This window comes from Sciurus vulgaris (assembly GCF_902686455.1).
Source record: "Sciurus vulgaris genome assembly, chromosome: 6".
NCBI classification, from domain to species: Eukaryota; Metazoa; Chordata; class Mammalia; order Rodentia; family Sciuridae; genus Sciurus; species Sciurus vulgaris.
This window is the reverse complement of record NC_136466.1, coordinates 28,568,550-28,589,075: the sequence shown is the minus strand read 5'-3', so window position 1 is coordinate 28,589,075 and position 20,526 is coordinate 28,568,550. Positions and strand designations below refer to the sequence as shown.

The following is a 20,526-nucleotide window of genomic DNA, read 5'->3' as shown; positions in this document are numbered from 1 at the left end:
CTGACAAGGATGTGGGAAGATGGACTCTCACTCTGAGATCCTAAAATTCCAGAGGTCCAAGGTTCAGCTGCTCCAAGAGGTGACTTACATGGACATTTATTATTCTCTTATTCAGTGATTTTTAAGACTCTTGCATTTTTAGGTGCCTGATATTGTAAGATAATAAGATTTTATTTTTCTGAGACTACTTCAAACAGTTCACATTCTGTCTGTCTCCACAAGTCTATGGTTCTTGGTTGGAAGTTCAGACTCATTAACTCTCCAGTGGACAGCTGTAAGAAGGATCCATGTTTATGGGCATGGGATGACATAGCACTGGGGCTTGGAAGAAATGGATACTCTGAGTGAAAAAACTCTTACAGCATTGTTTGGTTTAGTCTTTGAATAGGAAATGGGTGTAATTCAGTGTACAATAGATATCCATTGAGGAAAGCAATTTTTTGGTTGAAGTTTTAATTCCAGCCCTAATACAAACTCAGAGTAGAACCTTGGTTGGCCTTCTCCCTCTATCTGGATCTTGGTTTTCCCATCTGTGAAATGAGGGGGCAGGGCTGGATGGTATCTGAGAAATGCTGTGTGTCACTTAGGTCCTAAGACTGACTAAGAAGAATTTTCTATCATGCACAATTTGTCAGCGGCAGGAGATTGCTCTATAAAGACAGTCACCTGACAGAATTTCCATGGATCACACAACAAATACTGGGGTCCCCACTATCCCTCAGATGATAACTGACAGTAGTTTAAAATATGATCTTTCTATTCCATTTATGTCACCTAAAATAATAAGATATCCCATTTCAAAGTACTTTCTAATTTAAAGGGGACCCTCAGAAATGACGCCAGGGAGGCCTTCCCAGCACCCCTGTGAGTTGAATGAGAACAGGCATGCAGAGTCTAAGATGGAATGACCAAGGCCCCAGGGGAGTAAGTGATTTTCCCAAGGTTACACTGCTAAAACATGGCAGAGCCTGGACTTAATCTAGATCTTGGAGCACCTCTCACTGAACTTTTTCAATGCATCCCAGTGCCTCCAATCCATGACAGGTGTCCTTACCTGTGATGTAGCAGGTGACCTGTCTATTCTGTTCAGAGATGTCAGCATCCAGGGTCTTCAGAGTGACCACAAGCTCACCAGGTTCACTGTTCTCAACCACAGATCCTCTGTAGTCTTCAGAAGCAAATCGAGGAGCATTGTCATTCTCATCTGTAATGGAGACCTCCACCAGGGCCTGAGAAGATAACTGGATGGTCTGTCCATGGTCATAAGCTACCACATAAAAATGATAGGTCTGGCGGGCCTCACAGTCAAGTTCCTGGAGGGTGGTGATCCAGCCACTCTCACTGTCAATGGCAAAGAGTTCATGGATGTTGCTTCCAGGCTCCACTGACAACCTGTAGCTCACCTGCCCATCACTCCCTGTATCCTGGTCATTAGCAGTCACTTGAATGACTGTGGTTCCCCCCGGCATATTCTCAGTGAGGAAAGCCTTATATGGATCAGCCTCAAATATAGGCCTATTGTCATTGACATCTTTCACTTGGATGTTGACAGAGACCAAGGACACCAAATCGGTATCCTCATGGGGGCAATGTGCCATCAGATCAATCTGGTACCATTTGGTGGATTCGTGGTCCATGGGCTTCCTCACTTTTAGAACCCCCGTGTCTCGATCCAGAGAGAAGACACCATCCTTATTGCTCTCTGGTGTGGTACCCTGAACCAGACTGTAGATGACTGGATCTTGAGCTGCCACTGCTTTAACAAACCCAATTTCAGACCCCTCTGGAAGGTCTTCAGAAGCAGAGAAAGTATAAAGAGGTTCAGAAAACTTGGGCAAGGACACTTCATTAGGAACAACCTGAAGTCGCACTGGTACCAGAGAGCCCCAGTGAGGAGGACCCCCATCTTGGGCTTTGATTTTGAAGTCAACAGCCCTATTTTCCAATCCCACCAGGCTCTCTTTCACCTTGACCACACCAGTTGTTGCATTGACTTCAATGATGTTTTCATCCAGATCCTCTATAGAGTCCACTGAGTAGGTGACATCTGCATTCCGACCTTCATCTGCATCGTAAGCCAGTACCTGGATAACCGGGGAGTCTTTACTGACATTAGATGGGATGGACAAGGTGTACCCAGATGCTTTGAACTGTGGAGGATTGTCATTTTCATCTGTGAGGATGATCTTCACAGTGCAGAAGGCCACTTTTCCTCCTCCATCGCGGGCCATCACCTTAATAGCGATGACTCTTTCTGTTGAATTTTCTCGATCCAGTTTCTGCAGTGTGGTGATCTGGCCACTGGGGTTTATGGAGAACTTTTCATCTGCTAGTTTATTAATGATAGTATAATCTACAGTGCCATAGGGACCACTGTCTTTGTCTATGGCTAGTAACTCAATCACCTTTGTTCCCACCCTTGCGTTCTCTGCTAATTCTGCCTCATAAACATGCTGCTGGAATTCTGGGCTGTACTTGTTGGCATTTGTAGTGTTTATATATACAGGCACAGTTGCTTGAAAGACCCCATCAGAAGCACCTATCCTCAAATTGTAAGAAGAGTCCAATTGCTTTTTGCAAAGATTGAATGTGGAAATGATTCCTGATGAGCTATTGATGGAGAAGTGCCGGTCCTGGTTGCCAGAAAGAATCAGGTACTCCAGATGTGAGGTGTCCTTGCTGTCAGGGTCAAGAGCTTGAACTTTAAGAACCAGGTGTCCACAGGTTGCTAACTCACTGACATTGGCTTCATACTGAGTTTCTCTGAACTCTGGGGGGTTGTCATTAATATCGGACACATTGACAACCACAAGGGTTTCACCAGTGAGTGGAGGGTCTCCTCTATCCATGGCCCTGACTTTCACATGAAAGTGTTGTCTTGCTTCATAATCCAGCTCTTGAACTGTGAACATCTCCCCTGTGCTCCCATTGATCTGGAAGAATTTGGAAACATCAGAGCCATCCTCTACAATCTGATAGGAGACATCACGGTTCTGCCCTGAGTCCTGGTCAGAAGCCAAGAGTTGGATCACAGGGGTCTGAGCAGGCAAGCCTTCTGACACTGAAGTGGTGTATACCAATTGGGAAAAAGTTGGAGGGTTATCATTGATGTCCTCCACCAGGACTTCCACTGTGGCTTCAGAAAATGACCCCAGTGCTGTGTCTGTGGCTCTGACTGTGAACACATGTCTACTCTTAGACTCATAGTCCAAAGGTCCTGTCACTGTGAGGACACCAGTCTTAAAGTCGGTGGTGAACAGCATCAAGGGCTCTTCCTCTACAATGTTGTAGATAAGCCTGAGTCCCTCCGGACTCCGGGCCTGGGTGTGGAGAATTGGGGTGTAGAGTGTGATATTTTCAGGTACTTTGATTTTGTAGTAAGGACTCTGAAATAGTGGGTTGGATTTATTTCTCACAGTGACAAGTACCTCTTCCTCAGTCTGTAGGGATGGGGTTCCTCCATCCCGGGCAATGACTTTGAGGCAATACTTATTTAAAGCTTGATAATCAAAGGGCTTCTTGAGTGATATGTCCCCAACATAGGGGTCAATTCGGAAATAGGTATAATCTTCTGCAAATGCATATGTGACAGTCCCATTTGCCCCCAAGTCCTCATCAGTGGCAGATACCTGAAAGAGAACATCCCCTGGCTCTGTGCCATCTTGGATGATTGTGTAATAGGGCAGATGCTTAAACTCAGGAGGATTGTCATTGACATCTTCAACAAAGACTCTGACTAGAGCCTGAGCCACTCGCTGAGGGATTCGATTGTCCCTTACTTCCACTGCCACCTCATGAGTGTCCTGATGCTCTCGGTCAAATGCCACTCCTCTTGTTTGCAGCACACCTGCTGACTTAACCATATGAAACAAATCTGTGCCATTCAAGAGAAAGTAGGACAAGGTGTCATTCAAATGATTGCCCTGGACACCAAGAATCACCAGTGACTTTCTGTCCTGCATGTTCTCCTTCACTCTTGCCATATAGACATCCTGATCAAACTGCAAACTTTTGTCAAGGACTTGGGTCAAAGAAATTTTTACCAGTGCTGTGTCTTGATAAAGGCCATCAGAAGCCCTAATAGTGAGCTTCCGAGAGAGTCCCAGGATATCAGGATTCAGAACAGTTATGCAACCAGTGATGGGATGAATGGCAACGGCTTCATCGGTATTGCCAGTTTTGATGCTGTAACTGACTTCAGAATCTTCGTCTCTGGCCTGCACCACAAGGAGCTCCATACCTGGATGGATGGGTCCCACAACCGCTACTTCATAGATTTGCTCTGCGAACCTGGGAGGAGAGTCGTTCACATCTCTGACATTGATGATGACCCTTGCAGGCCTGGGTGCAAATAAGATGGGACTCCCTTGGTCATGGACATAGACGTTAAATTGGAAAGAAGGCATACTCTCGTAATCCATCTCTGATGCAATGGTTAAGGTTCCCATGCTGGGATCGATTTTGAAAAACTTCAAGGCCTCTGGCTCTAAAATTTTATACACCAATAAGGAATTAGCTTCCTTGTCAACATCAGAAGCATGAATCACAAAGGGGTTGTTGTCTTCATCCATGATCATGCTGTGCAATGGAGCTGCTTCACTAATTTGGCCCACAAATGTTGACTTCAAGAACATGGGAGCATTGTCATTTTCATCAATTATGTAAACAAGCACCATAACATCAGTAAATGCACCTGCCATATTCCTGCCTCGGATTTTCAGCTGGTAAGAGGAGATTTTCTCATGATCTAACTTCTTCTGGATGGAAATAAGGCCAGAATATGAGTTCATAGAGAAGACACCATCCTTGTTTCCCTCTCTTAACTCATAGGTCACTTCAGAGGAGCTGGTAGCCGAGACGAGGATGATTGGGGAGCCAATAGGGATTGACTCTGGGATCTCTACAAAGTACTCAGCTTTTGAAAAGATGGGTGCACTGCTGTCTGAGGGGTAGATATGAATGATCACCGTAGCCAGGTCATGCCACCGTGGTGAGCCTTGATCTTCTGCCTTCACTGTCAAAGTATGCCGGGTGTGATTTGCCCTATCAAGTTTCTGGGCTACGGTGATGATGCCTAGTAGGGTATTGATGTTGAAGAAACCCTCGCTGTTACCTGAAATGCAAGACGGAACAAAGTAAGTTTACCATATCTTCAAAAGGGATGAAGTAGGATTCTAGATCAGTAAAGAGACTTGCAAAAAACTTAGATGGGGCAGAACTCGTATCCTTTGCCACCCTGGATTTAATGTGATATAGTGCATAGGGTAAATAATCAATTTACACAATCCCTAAGACGGTGCACATAGTAGGTACTTCATAAATGGTGCTTCAATTATCACTAAGCCTCCAAGACACAACTTAATCTACAAACCCAAGCTATAATAGGTCTTTGAAACCAAGAAAGAAGACTCATACTTTACAAAGCACACTTCAACACTTCACCCTGAAATTTCAGTGGTGCCTTTTGTAGGGAAAGCTCAAATCACATTGTAGAGCATCTTTAACCATTCTTCACACGGCTTCTAATAGTTCTGGATGTATACCTAAGATATGAAACTGTAAATGTGGAGTCATAAACTGTCAGAACTGATAGAAACTTTAAAAATCACCTTGTCCAGTCCCTTTATGACCTCCAGTTGGAAAGTTTTGGCTAAGGATTGAGTGAGCAGGAGTCGGGTCCAAAGGGACTGAACAGATCACCGGATCTTGATACTGATGTACCAATGACCTCCTACCACACTTATTTCCTAAATTTCAATCTTTCTCACATCATCTTTGTATTTTTTTTCAACATCCAACCATTGCCTGTATTATTTTACAATATTATTTAATGAATATTTTCCTATGAATTGATGCATTCATAAAAATTGCTAAATATTTTTAAAAGGGAACTTTATATTGCTACCTTAAAGAAATAATCATTTGTCATAAATCAGAGGCTACCATAAAAACAAGACAATGAAAACAATCTTATAAAAACTTGGATAAAATTTTTTCCTTGAGTGCGAGTGTGAGACCTATTCTTCTTTGGTAAAAATAACAAGTAATGAGAATTAGGATAAAATATAAAAACACACAAAAAAAAGAAGGTGAGTGTTTTGCATGGAAAACAATTCAAAATGTAATTAGATTTAAAGTAAATTGAAATTTCGTGACTATTTTTTAAAGAAGAAAGTATTAGAAAAGACTAAAGAGATTTTAGTGCCCAAATCAAGCTTTGTCCTCAAATGGAACAGGAAGCTTGATGAGCATCAGGAAGGAAGCACTTTCTTCTAGACTGATCTCCTGCTCAGTGCTGTGACTGAGTTACACCTGGATTGGTTTGCCCACCACCGCCATGTTAGATTGTTAGTCTCACATTCAGGGAAGTATCACTCTCGACATTTCTTATTCCATTTATCACATGGGTGCATATTTTGTGATATCAATGGTAAAGCTAACAGTTGAGCTTCACCATAAAACTTTCAACCCATTCTTCCACTCTTGGAAACCCTTCTCCAGCGGACTGCTTGGGTGGTCTGTGATACAGATGCCAAACTCAGTCAAAAACCCAGGTTTACAGTGGTTCCATCAAAAGTTGCTACGTTAACTATGTGAACATAATTCTAATTCTCATTTCTAATGTTATACTTCTGAGAGAAAAAAAAATCAGGGCACAAGATTCTATATCTGCTATGATTTCATACTACAAAAAGATGTTAGGAAAAGATAAGAAAAAAATAAAATTGCTATCTCGGGGTGAAGGCAATTATGGCTGGTGGTTATGTGCTTTTTTAGACTTTCCTGTATTTTCCATATATTCAAAAATGGGCATGAGTTACTCCTATACAGAATATTTTTAAAATAATCTGTAAAATAAAACCATTTTCTCCATCAGTAGGGTTGACAGTGAGATGAAATGAGATACGAGATGTGATCGTATGTCATAAGTCACAAAAAGTAAATAATCTATGCATTATAATTTGTATTATTCTTCAGGGATAAATGGATTTCTGTCATATAGCAACTATTTCTTCAAGAGAAAAAATGTAAAATGCTCTGGGGTTTTGAGGATGCAATAAACAAACTCTGTGCTCTGTGAGGGTAGAGAGCAAGCCACGTTCATCTCAGTTCTTCCAAAGTATCTAGCTTTATGAAGCATTAACTATTATTAAAGATAATTATTATTAAATGTCATTAATTACACATTATCAACCATTACAAATTATAATTAATAATTAGTTGCCTACTGGATATTATCACTTTTGTTACATTAACAACCTATAATTGACCCTTATCAATGATCATAATAATAACCCCTGGCATTCATATAATATTTTACAGTTTATGACATGTATTTATCTATGAATCTTTATAACAACTTTCTAGCAAAATATTATTCCATTATTTCATTTTTTTGAGATAATGAAAACCATAGAGTAGATATTAAATCATTATGTGACCTTAGCAAAAAATAGAAGTTACTCCTAAAACTACATCATACACCTAATAAAGTATTTACACATCTCTCGTAATGTACATGCATCAAGTTATTACATTTTAAAATGTTGCACGAGCTTCAAAAGCATCTTCTGCACAAATGTGATCATTGGTGGTTTGTGTCATATGTATGTAAAGTCTCCCATAACTTGAGTAATCCCTTTACTATTGTTATTACCATCTTTGGTTGTGCCTTAACTTAGGTCATCATAGTTCTGGGGAATGTTCTAGAACTGACATTTGTCAAAGCCTGGAGATCTTGAGGCTTGATTTATCTGAAAATCCATGCCTCTAGTGCTTTCCTTTATTTTCAAAGCAGCTTTTGCCATCCTCTGAACTCCTGGCCAGACCTCTCACCTTTCAGAAGGGAGTAGTGGACCTCAGCATTGGCACCCCGGTCCGCATCCTCAGCTCGGACCTGTAGCAGTTCTGTGCCAGGGACTACGGTGTCAGGAGCACTTGCTTCATACCGGAGCTGGGTGAAGTGTGGTGGGTGGAGGTTTCCATCCTCCACGTGAATGGTCACCCACACGAAATTCCTCTTGATGGGCATCTCTTGGTCTCGGACCTGTGGGCCCAAGAGAAAAGTAAGATGAGCAGCAAATGAATGGAAAGAGACAGGGTTAAAGAGTCGGGTCAATGAAATAGAATGCCAATAAAACCTTACCCGATTGTAACTGCATATGTCTCTAAATCTTGATCTATGGCCTGTTTCCTTTTTACAAATCGTTATAATTAGACTTAGCTATTTTAATGAATAATTTCAGTTTAGGAGAAAGGCAGAAATAGGCAAAGAAACAGTATTTTCCAGATTAGTCCTTAGAGAAGTTTAGTTCTTCAAGATGTTAACATGTTACACAGGAAAAAAATATCTATGGTCAAGTAAATTGGGGAAGCACTGAATTAAGTGAGGTAAATCATTTTTCTTTGCTACAGGATTTCTCAGAGTCTTCCATATACACTAATGTGCCTAGAGAATAATACATTAGCAATTAAGAAAACTAAACCCCATGACAGGAAAACAGAAATTTTTTAAAATTAAAATTTATGGAGGCATTCACTCCAAGCCAGGTGCCTTTGGCCAGCTGTGAATATCACAGTTCTGTCCCATGGATTATTATTATTATTGGGCATCGGCACACCCAGTTCATCAGAGAAGAAGGAAGCTTCCACATGCCTCAGTGAGTCCGCCCCCACACACGCACACACAAGCACACCCTCACCCTGGTTCTTCAGTTTGCTCACCATAACTGTCAGTGTGTGCTGGGAGGGCCCTGAGCCGAGGTCCAACTTCCCCACCGTTACCAGGACACCACTACTTGGGTCCAGCTGGAAGAGGCTGGCACTTCCTGGGTCTTGGCTGCCCTGGATGGTATAGATGAGGCCCTTGCCCTTGTCCTGATCTGTGGCCTGGACTCGGAGGAGCTCGACCCCAGGCTGAGTGTCCTGGGGAACTCTGACCTCATAATGATCCTCCAGAAACTGAGGCCTGTGGTGGTTAATGTTGGCAATCATGAAAATGTAGACCTAGGGAGGACAGAGAGAGAGCAGAGACTGTAAACTGCATGGGGACAAGGACAGTGCCTGTCTGAATCTCCACCATACCATCCATGCCTAGCACAGTACCTGCACACAGAGTCATTATCTCTCAATAAATATTTCCTGAATGAATGATGCAATCTCAAAATTACCAGGCTTTCAGACACTATGCTGTCTTGTGGTTTTTTTCAAAAACAAAAATTTTATAAATGGGCCTTTTCTTCAAATGAAAAGTCATGTAAAATCCAATATATGAAACAAACAAAACTCTGGCTGAAGCCAGAGTAGAAATCTAGAGACCCATGGCCTGACCATCATTCATCATACCCAAGGTGGCCCTTGGGAATTCTATCTTTAATTAAAACTTCTCATTTAGACAAATCCATTCATCATACAGAGCTCCAGAGTGGGAATAAACACTCTTCCGAGATCAAAACAGTAGAATGTGGATTACGTAAAACTGGAGCCCAAAACTTTCATTTTCTCAGATTTGGTATTCTTTGAGATGCACCACATCCACGGAAAACTTTCTGGAACCTCCTTCCAACCAAGGCAACCTCCCATCTGCTCTCCACTCGGGGACTGCCAACTGAGTCCTCTAACCTGAGTGGCAATGGTGTGGAACCCATCCGTCACCTCCACAGTCAAGTTGTAGCTTGACCTTCTCCTTGTATCGAGAGGCCTGGCAATGATGATGCTGCCTGTGGTCTTCTCAATGTCGAAGTCCATGTCCTTATCCCCACCTGGAGGGGCAGTGGGGAGAAATAATCACACACAACACAACCTCAGTGACTTAGGCAGCAGCAGCATAACTGGCATCTGGTGATCAGATTTAGAGTACGAGGTGGAGGACTGTGGACATTCAAGGAAGAACCAGAATCAGAGATTCTAAGACTGTTCAGAGATGGTATGTTATCTGAGTGACAGGCTGGAGTCGATCCCCACCAAAGCCCCAAAAGTTGTAACTGATCCTGATAAGTTATTGTCAAATTATAATCAAGACCCAGATGATGAGTCAGGGAAAAAAACCAAATATGTAAGGACTGAAGACTCCTACAGGAAAACCAAAATTCACTGTTGAATCGATTCTGCCTCTGGGACTAAGACATAGAAGCAATGGACTCTGCTCCATAATATCATATTCCACTATGCAAACTACCTGTGATAGTCTTATGCCTAGAAAATAATTCTGTTCAATAAGAAGGAGCTGATTGAATAAATTACAAGAATTCGAGACATAGAATAACATGTCACTACTTAAATGAGTTCTAAACAGGGTTCTGTTTAGTGACATGGAAATGTATTTACCATCTCTTACATTTAAAATGTTATTCAATGATATGTTAATATAACCGTGTATGTGTGTGTGTGTGTGTGTGTGTGCGCGTGCATGTACATGCATGTATAAAGAAACATATCAAAAGTGTAACAATGGCATTATCTTCTGGTTGATGGGACTTCAAGTTATTTTAATTTTCTGTTCCGTATTCATTTGTGTTTTCTTACTGTTCTATTGAGTACATGCATTATATAAAGGACGTTATGTGAAAGTAGGGGAAAAAGTTAAGCAAATAAAAGAGAAGACAATCAGAACAGAAAATAAGCCAGGGAGGTGGAAGAGATTGGGCCAAGTGCATATCTTAAGCTTGTTTGAGCCTGGCTGGAAACTCTATAATAGAGAACTCCCTAGGCCATGTGGGTGCTAAAACTCCTGAGAGATTTTTAATAAAAGAATTTCAGGGGTTGGGCTATAGCTCAGTGGTAGTGCACTTGCCTAGCACATGTGAGGCACTGTGTTTGATCCTCAGCACCACATAAAAATTAATAAGTAAATAAAACTAAGGTATTGTGTTCATCTACAACTAAGAAAAAATAATTCTTTTTAAAAATTTTTTCAGAGAGTCGCTGGGCACAGTGGTGCACACCTGTAATCCCAGCAGCTCAGGAGGCTGAGGCAGGAGGATCACAAGTTCAAAGCCAGCCTTAGCAATGGCAAGGTGCTAAGCAACTCAGTGAGACCCTGTCTCTAAATAAAATATAAAATAGGACTGGGGATGTGGCTAAGGGGTCAAGTGCCTATGAGTTCAATCCCAGGGACCAAAAAAAAAAAAAATTTTTTTTTAGAGAGTCTACAAAACCTCTACATTTCTATGCAAATTTATTTATATGGACTTATATGGACCTTAGTATTTATCAGATTCCCAATGGGCTTTATGAATTTTTTTCCAAAACCAAAACAACCACCATTAGAAAAGGAAAAACAACAACAACAAAAAAAAAAAAAACCTTATGATTTAGAGATAGAGAGGGGGAATGTGTGTTCGAGAAGCCCTTCAGAGCTTGGACCCAAGTTCCTCTTAAAATGGGAATGAGCCCGGGGCTAGGGCTGTGGCTCAGTGATAGAATACATGCAGGCCCTGGGTGCAATCTCCAGCACCAAAAGCAAGATGAGGATGAGCATTTTCCCTGGATCCTGAGGATGGAACCTGCACTAGGGCTCTGAACACGGCCCAGGGTATGAGCTGCCCTCAGGCTCATAGTCAAGAAGTCAACTCCACACTGAGTTCATGTTTTTGCCTCTGGGTCTTCCTGCACCATCTTAGGTTTCCTAGGCATTGGAGTCACTAAGGCACTGCCCAACCCTGGCTGGGGTTACCAATGAGATCATAGACATCCCACCTGCGATCATGGCTAAAGTGGAAATAAAACTTAGCAAAAGCCACTACCCCCTGCCCCAGAGAACCAGGGAAGCATGATCACCATTCAGGGCTAAAAGAGCAGCTGCCAAAGAGCATGACCTTGAGAGAGGTCAGAAGGACTGCATCTTGAGGACTATAACTGGTCTAAAAAGATAGAAGTGCTGGTGCTTCTTGGGACTTACCTGAGATTTGGAACCAGAAGAGGCCAGGTCGGCCCTCTACGCTGATGACCCCCACCATGTGGTTCACGGGATCTGTCTCCATGACTGTAAAACTGTAGTGGTTTTCATCAAAAGCCATTGGTGTGGAGGATGGTCGAGGCTGGGGGATCCATTCTATGTGTAGCCGGACACTAGTGGAGAGTGGTGGCTGCCCACTGTCTGTGGCCTTGATCTAAAAAGAGACCAGCACCAAAAATGAGCCACTACCAAGGTGACCTGCTGCCTGCTCATTCATTTTTTTGACACATTCTTGAGGGAAGGTAAGCAAGACAGTAATTTGTGGTCTAGAACCTCTTCGTTAGTGAAAAATAATAAAAACCACCTGTAACTGAAGGTTTACTGTGTGCTAGTTCGTAAACTGCACTTTACATATGTATGCCCTTTACCATTCCCAATAACTATAACCATAAAGCTAAATTATAAGTTCTCACTACTATCAGGCCTTGCTCTAAGAATTTTGTGGGCAATGTCTAATTTACTCTTCATAGTAGGCCCAGGAGAGGTTCTGTTATCATTTTCCCTTTGCAGGAGGAAGCTGGGACTAGGGATGGTTGGATTCACCCACCAGCTTATGTACCTGGCCAGTAAGAAGGTTGAGCTGCTTGAATTCAGGTCATCTGACATGATGACCCAAGACCTATCCATTTGGTACACTGTCTTCCTGTAAGAATAATGTGCTTATCCCCAGTTGACAGATGATGAAACAAAGGCTTAAAAGAGTAAAATGACTTGTCCAAGGTCACACAGATGCTATGAACCCAGGCATATCTTGAATTCAGAGCCTTCACTGCTCTCACTGAATCCTTATCTAGAAGAGAGGGTTTCCCAGACCCTTTCTGTGCTCAAAGAGAAAGATCCATAATTCTGAGTTTTGGTTAGAGACAAGACTCCCATCCTGCTACAGATGCCTCCCTCCTCCTGTATCCTAACAGAAATTCCCAGCCAGTGCTGCCACTCCCTGATCTGTGGCCTCCACCCGTCTGCTCACCGTGAGGATGTTGTACTCTCCTGCCGTGAAGGTACTGCCAGATGACACTACACCCGTGGCTGGGTCAATGCTGAAACCCTCCTCATCGGTCTCCTCAATACTGTAGGTGACGCTGCCATTGAGACCCTCGTCTGGGTCTGAAGCCACAAGCCTGTACACAGGCCCAGGGGACACCGGGCTGAGCCTCTCTGGAAGACGGACATTGAAGAGCTTATGGGAGAATACCGGTGGATTATCATTGACGTCTAAGATGCAGACCACCACCCTGGAGGTGGACTTCAGGGAGGGCTCCCCATTGTCCAGCACAGTCACCTGCAGACAAAATTGAGCATGAGGACCTGATCTGACAAATGTATAGTTGTGCATATATACCACCAACAGCACAAACTTACCACTGCTTGTGACAGTCTGCTAATATCAGTTTGTTCTTTGGTATAGGCTGGTTATTTTTATTATCATAACCTCACCAGCTTGGAATTTAGCTCTCTAGTAACTTTGCCCACAGGAAAACCAGCGAGAACAGAGAAAGGAACCAGAGAGAACTGGAAGAAGTCAAGATCAAAGACTCCAGACAAAGGCTGGTGCTTTTCACCCAGGAAGGCCATTTCAAAAAAGACTATTTACTTTTTATTTGTTTGTGTTTCTCAGTAGCTCATGCTCCTCTGAGCTACTTGAGGTTAGAATATGTTAATGAGGAATGGGTGGAACTTCTTAAGTCAGACATGTGACCTGATGCACAAAATGAAATCCAGAATGAGAGAAAAGACACCAAGCCATCAGAATCAGGGACTATTTTGTATAGGGGCAAATAGTCCCATGCCTCAAAGCCCTAAGAACACAGTATGAGATAGGACATTACCACTCACAGTGGTTTCATATTTTTAAAATATTTTAATTTTTAAAGGCAAATTTTAAAAGCAAATTTATCAGTCCCTAGAAACTCTAGAAGGTCATTTAGCTGTTACTAGTAATAATCTATTTCCAATAAAGGGAAAGAACATGCACAGTCTATGAGCATAGAAGACAAAATTTATTTTGGATTTAATGTGCATCCTCCCTCCTGATGACTTTTTTCCCAGGGGGAGGTAGAGACGCCAGGGATTGAACAGGGATTGAACCCAAGGTTGCCTAACCACTGAGCCACATCCCCAGCCCATGGGATTTTCTTTCTTTCTTTCTTTCGTTTTTGAGACAGGGTCTTTCTAAGTTGCTCAAGGCAACTTACTTAGTTGCTGAGGCTGGCTTTGAACTGAGGATCCTCTTGCCTCAGCCTTCCTAGCTGCTAGGATTACAGATGTGCACCACCACCCTGGCTCCCTAATGCCTTAAAGACTAAAAGAGATGGCCAGTCATCAGTTACGAACAGCTCAATTGGGGAAATAGCTAGATTTTCCATCAACATCCTTTTCTTCGGATTTAAACCACTACAGGTCACAGACCAAAGTGTTTCATTGGAATGGGCACCAGGGATGCCTATGTGACCCTAAAGATATCCCTAGAAAAAGCACAGATATAGAAGACAAAGGATTTTATTCTGATTCTAATACTAACCTAGTGCTTGACCTTGGGTGAGTCTCTTTCTGGCCCAGAAGGTTGTACTGGAAACCAGACCTGAGAAGCACATAGCACATGTACACTGTTCCTCCTTCCCACGCTTACTTCAGACATTACTAATCAATCAGTGGCTCCTGCCCCACCTCGACATGGCTTCCCTTGTCAGGGCTGATGAGCAGCAAAGACTCAACAATCCTTATCACTAACCACAACGAGACTCAGCTCAAGTCTGTCCTCTTCCCTGAGCCTAGGACTCTCCTCAGTCACAGTACCAGAGTGACGCACGGAGCTCCAAGTTCTGCCTTGGCCCCAAAAATCATGACAAATTCAGTGACCAGGTTCACCACCATTGCTCACCTCCAGAATGTGTTCATCCTTGTTCTCTCGGTCCAGCTGCCTGGCGGTGGACAGGAGTCCTGCAGGAGAGATGGCAGGAGGGAGACGTGAGCAAAGGGCCCCCAAAACCACTTTACTGGGGTGAGTTCAGGATTATATTTAATGAGACTTGTTGGATGAGAATTCTTCCGGTCTTTGGAGAACAAGTATATTAAGGGGAAATGAAATCCTGGGGAAAGGGAAGGTAAAGTGAGGTGGTGGGAGTTAACAGCTGTGATAATGTGCTGGCTGAAGTTTCCACCTATATCGCTTTCATCATTAGGTCGGGTGGTAGGTCAAAAACGCAGCAACTCACAGCATCATCACCCTGTCTAATCAGATGCCTGCCCACTCAAACACCCACCCCTCAGATGCCCATCCTCTCAAAATGAACTGATCGAGATGACAGCATAAGGCAATCACACGCTCCTAATAGACTCTAATCTAATGGCTCTAATCTGAGGCATCAAGTGAGAGTAGATGCCAGTTCTTTGCAAGAATCAGGAACCTCAAAAGTTGAGGTTATTGGGGGTTCAGAATGTCATCCTAAGGCCTCAGCCCATGGCTGGTTGTAAAAAATGTCCTCTAAGTAGAAACAGAGCTATTGGTAGGCTCAGTGAACCACCAGAAAACTGTCAGGAAGTTCATTGATTTTGTTTGGGTGATGAAGTCATGGAGGTAAGGGAAGCAAGTGGGTAGCTGGAAGCTCAGTGCAGAGAACAGAGGTTCTGCATGGGGCATAACGAAGCCAAAGGGATTCGGGTTGGCGTGAAGCCTCCAGTGATAGAGATGGGCCTGGTGTGAGGATGTGGCCTCTGTCAGGAGCGTGTGATCTCCTCAAGGAGTAGAACATGTCTTCTTCCCTGAGGGCAGGCATGGGAGTGGTAAGAGAAGGTGCCCTGGAAAGCCCCATGTCTAGGCATCCTTCCAGACAGAAGGAAGATGAGTAGAAATGAGGGACATGTTCCTCTGGATATGGTGTGGACTGTCCCAGGTCACCTACTCAGCTCATCCCCAAGCTGAGGGGCTGGATGAAGAAAGGCTCAGAGTTTGGGATTCTCTCCTAGGAAGAGTTCGAAAGCTACCGGGTCTCAGTGGTAAGCCCTCTGGTCTCTTTCCTCCCTTTCCTCCCAGACCCTTATCTCTCTCTGACTTTTCTCTTAAGGATACAAAAAAAGCATCTAAGCTATCCCAGTAGAAAATGGGGCTATGCTATGGTGAAGATGAGGATGGTAGGCTGGAATCATGGTTGGTACATTCTTTCACTTTTAAAAGGTTCATCCTAATAAAGATTTCTTCTCCTCAACTCCAGGAAAACTAAGAACATCTCTGCCTTGTAGGGCATTTTGCCAGAACTGCTGTCAGGGAACTGTTGATAGTAAACAGAACAGGGATTGGGGAGAAGTTGAGAAGTTAATGCCTCGGGTGAGAGATCTCTTAGCTCTTCTGACAAGGGAGGGACAGGGCGGGTCCAGGTAGAAAACCAGCTTAGGCCTGTTCTCCAGTACAAAGGCATCCTCCTTCTGGGATGACTACTCCATATCCTCAGTTCAAAGATTAATAGGAAAGGCACCCAACAAATGTCACGGGGGCAAATAGACACTTGCATTCCCCACTCACCCTCTGTCCCAGAACTCCCTCGCTCAAGGCTCCTCCCAGTCCCCAGGTTCCCTTGGGTCTTAATGCCCAAGTCAAAGCCCACTAGCCTTCTCTCTCTTTTCCCTTACTCCAGTCCTACCAGGGTTCTGTTCTTCCAGGACAATGGTAACTATTATGGAATGATATGTTGTGTGCAGAGGAGAAAATGTCAGCCTTCTCTACAATAGGGCTGTTGCTCACCCTCCAAGAGGAAGATGTGACCTTGGAGAACTGCGCCCAGCACTGGAAACTCCAGTGCCAATGGAGCTAGACAGATGTAAATGGGGGGTATAGACTAAGAAAATGATCACAGGGGACAATGGGAACCACAGGACCATGAGGACCAGGGGACATAAGCCTGGTCTGCTCAGGGAGCTCCATGGAAGTATGCAGATAGTGTGGTCAGAGCGTCCCATTTTTGAAGAACAAACAGAAATCTGGAATGCTTTGTGGAATTTGCCAATTTTTAAATGTTGGAAAATCATTGTTTAAATCTTGTGCCAGTCAAAGAAATCACCTTTGTGGGTTATATCTGGCTCACTGCTGCCAACTGGTGACTGCTGCAGTCCTCTAACTCATTCACCATCCTTGCTCACATGTCCTTGGATCAAGGACAGATGTTAGTGAGAGTTCTAAGTGGATCCCTATTGCCACTGTGTGGCTGGAGTTGAGATCAGTCTGGAACTAGGGTTAAAGGTGACCCTCTGACCCATGCTTGTGACTCAGGGGAGGGGTCAGCAAGGGAGCATCTTGGGATCTGAAATAGCCTCAGATGTTGCTGGATCCCAAGGCAAGAAAGCTGACAATAGATTCTTCTCATTTCCCTGTGGAGATGGACTTTGTAGAAGAGTGTCTCAGACTTTAGCACTCATCAGAATTCCCTGCGTGTGTTAAAACAGATTGATGGACCTGCCTTCAGAATCCTGATTCAGGAGGTCTGGGGTAAGAATTTGAATTTCCAACCTCTTCACAGATGATGCAATGATGCTTGAGGACAACACTTTGGGAAACTTCAGAGATCTTGCAGAGATCTCTAGTTTACCTTTATGTCTGGGTTCTTACCTGTGAATGGGTGAATAATGAAGAATCCCATGTGGTTCCCACTGGTGATGTTGAAGGTCAGCTTCCCTTTCGAACTGGAATCTGGGTCCCAGGCATCCAGCTGAAGCACAGAGGTGCCCACAGGTGCATCCTCCTGGATGGAGGGGTAGAACACAGGTCTAGACATCCAGGGTGGGTTGTCATTGACATCTGTGACCTCGATGTAGACTTCAGTGACAGAAGAAAGAGGTATAGAACCTCTGTCCACAGCCAGTACTGTCAACCAGTAGTAGGGTACAAATTCTCGGTCCAGGGGCACCAGAGTCTGAATCATTCCTGGAGACAAGTAAAGAACCAAACCCAAAATTCTTTAGAACTCAAAGTAACTTCAGAAATCACCCTCTCCAATCCCTGGCATGTATTATGGAAAGGCTAGTAATTCCACAAAAAGAGAGAATGGTTGCTGGGAGGATATGGAAATGCTGAGTTGAACACTGAGGAATTAACACCTGGATTATGGATTCTCTCAGAACCTTTTCTGCTAAAAGAGGCCCTGAAATATGGTGTGTGGGCATATATAGGGTTGTGAGAGGTAGTGGTAGCTGATCCACTTTCTCCTCACTACTTCAACCCAAGTGCCATTGATGTATTTCACATTTCTTATGGCAATCTTTTTTTTAAAAAAAGAGATGGAGGTCTTGCTAAGTTGCCCCAACTAAGCACCAACATGTAATCCTCAAACCTGAAACTCTCCCAAGTGGGAGTAGCTGTCCTTTGACTGTTTCCTTCATTCTTTAAGTCCTGATAGACATCAATTTAAGGATTAGGCATTTTATGAATAATTTACTATTTCCTTCTCCATCATCTTCATGAATTTAGGGGTTTACCTCCATTCTTTAGCTCATTCACTCCACAAATTGCTTACTATTGGCCAGCTTTGTACTGGAACTTGAGGGTCCAAGAGTGGAGCAAAAGAAACTTGCACTATAAGTTCTTGTAGACCACTCTCAACTGGCAGAGCCTGCACTCAGAATCAGAGCACCACATGCCAGAGATGACAGATAGGAACCTGAGACCAGAGAGGGAGCATGGCTTAACCAAGATTATGTAGGAAGTAAGTGAAAGAACCACATCTGGAAATGACAGTCTAAAGCTCTTTCTACCAGATAAACAGCCCTTTTCTCTGTAAACAAATCTTCCACGAGGTTGTAAACTCCTTGAGGGCAGTCAGCTTCTTTCATTTACCTAGGATCTCTTCAAGGACCCTCTTAGTGGTTGGTGCTCTGTAGGTACTTGCTAAATGTCACATATTTTCTACACAACTTAAAAAAAGAATAAGTAAGTTGATATAACATTTTTGGAGGGCAAGTTGGAATATCTATTGCCATTGAAAATGTGCATTATGGAAGTGGGGGTGGGGGGTAGTTCAGTGGTAGAGCAGTTGTTAGGCATGTGTGAGTTCCTGGACTCTGATCCTCAGCATAACATGCACAAAAAAATGTATGTTATCCTTTGACCCATTGATTTCATTTTTAAGAGTTTTTCCTAGGAATTAGGGATGTAGGTTGGCAGTAGAGTGTTTGTTTAGCATGCACAGGGCCCTGGGATCAATCCCCAGCACCACAAAAATAAATAAACAAACAAATAAATAAATAAAAGAATTTTTCCTAACAAGATTCATACATATGAGTAAAAGTACATAAACAAGGTTGTTAGACCTGTGTGATAAAGTAATATGCACCAAATAAAAATGGATGAAGAATATTTACATGTACTAGAAAATAAGATGTCCTGAGGTGATATTATATTAAAAAAGTGAATTTCAGAAGTAGCATATTGTTTCATAAGAGTTAAATACTGAAAATATATCAGATACAAAGAGAAAAAACATCAGATCAAGTTGTTAATAAAGATGGCATTTGTGCTATAAAAACTATAGAACACTCGAGAAACAAATTTGAAGAAGACCTCAGAAGATGAAAAGACTCCCATGTTCATGGATAGGCAGAATTAATATTGTCAAAATCATTATACTACCAAGAGTAATATACAGATTCGATGCAATCCCCAACAAAATACCAATGACATTCATCAAAGAACTAGCAGAAAACAATCCTAAAATTCATTTGGAAGAATAAGAGACCCAGAATAGTCAAAGAAATTCTGAGCAAGAAGAGTGATGCAGGAGGCATCACAATACCTGATCTCAAATTATACTACAGAGCTATAGTAACAAAAATGGCATGGTACCGACACCAAAACAGACATGAAGACCAATGGAATAGAAAAAAAGACACAGAAATAAACTCATACTTATCATCATCTGATACTTGACAAAGGTGCCAAAAATATGTGTTGGAGAAAAGCTAACCTTTTTTAACAAATAGTGCTGGGAACACTGGATATCCATATGCAGAAGAATGAAATTAGATCCCTATCTCTCACCCTGCACTGAAGTCAAATCAAAGTGGATCAGAGACTTAGGAATTGGACTAGAAATCTTGCAACAGGTAGAAGAAAACATAGGGTCAACATTCATCTTATAGATATGAGCACTAACTTCTTCAAAAGACCCCTAACGCCCAAGAAATAAAACCAAGGATCAGTAAGTGGGATGCCCTCAAACATACTTCTTCATAGCAAAGGAAATGATTAAAAGCATGAAGGGAAAACCTATAGAATGGGAAAAATCATTACAGCTGCTCCTCTGACAGGGGACTAATAACCAGAATTTCTAAAAAAAAAACTCAGGAAACTCAATACCCCAAAACCAAATAACCCAATAAATAAATGAACAAAAGAGCTAAACAGACATTTCTCAAAAGAAGAAACACAGTCAACAAGTATGTGAAAAAAATGTTCAACCTCTCTAGCAATTAGGTAAATGCAAATCAAAACCACTCATCTCCCTTCAGTCAGAATGTCACTTATGAAGAACACAATAATAAATGCAGGTAACCCAGTAGGGGTAAAGTTACACTCATACATTGTT

General features: G+C 42.7%; 1 protein-coding gene across 1 annotated transcript in view; it reads right to left on the bottom strand.

Annotated features, from left to right (window-relative positions):
• FAT2 (FAT atypical cadherin 2) overlaps nt 1–20,526 on the bottom strand; it is an 82,237-nt gene that overhangs the window by 37,500 nt on the left and 24,211 nt on the right. The window contains exons 3-10 of the mRNA XM_079145919.1: nt 17,556–17,870; nt 14,838–14,896; nt 12,927–13,238; nt 11,900–12,110; nt 9,622–9,761; nt 8,725–9,006; nt 7,837–8,047; nt 1,055–5,113 (exon numbers count right to left, since the gene is read on the bottom strand). Of these exons, the coding sequence (XP_079002045.1) occupies nt 1,055–5,113; nt 7,837–8,047; nt 8,725–9,006; nt 9,622–9,761; nt 11,900–12,110; nt 12,927–13,238; nt 14,838–14,896; nt 17,556–17,870 (5,589 nt within the window). The remainder of the gene's footprint in view (nt 1–1,054; nt 5,114–7,836; nt 8,048–8,724; nt 9,007–9,621; nt 9,762–11,899; nt 12,111–12,926; nt 13,239–14,837; nt 14,897–17,555; nt 17,871–20,526) is intronic.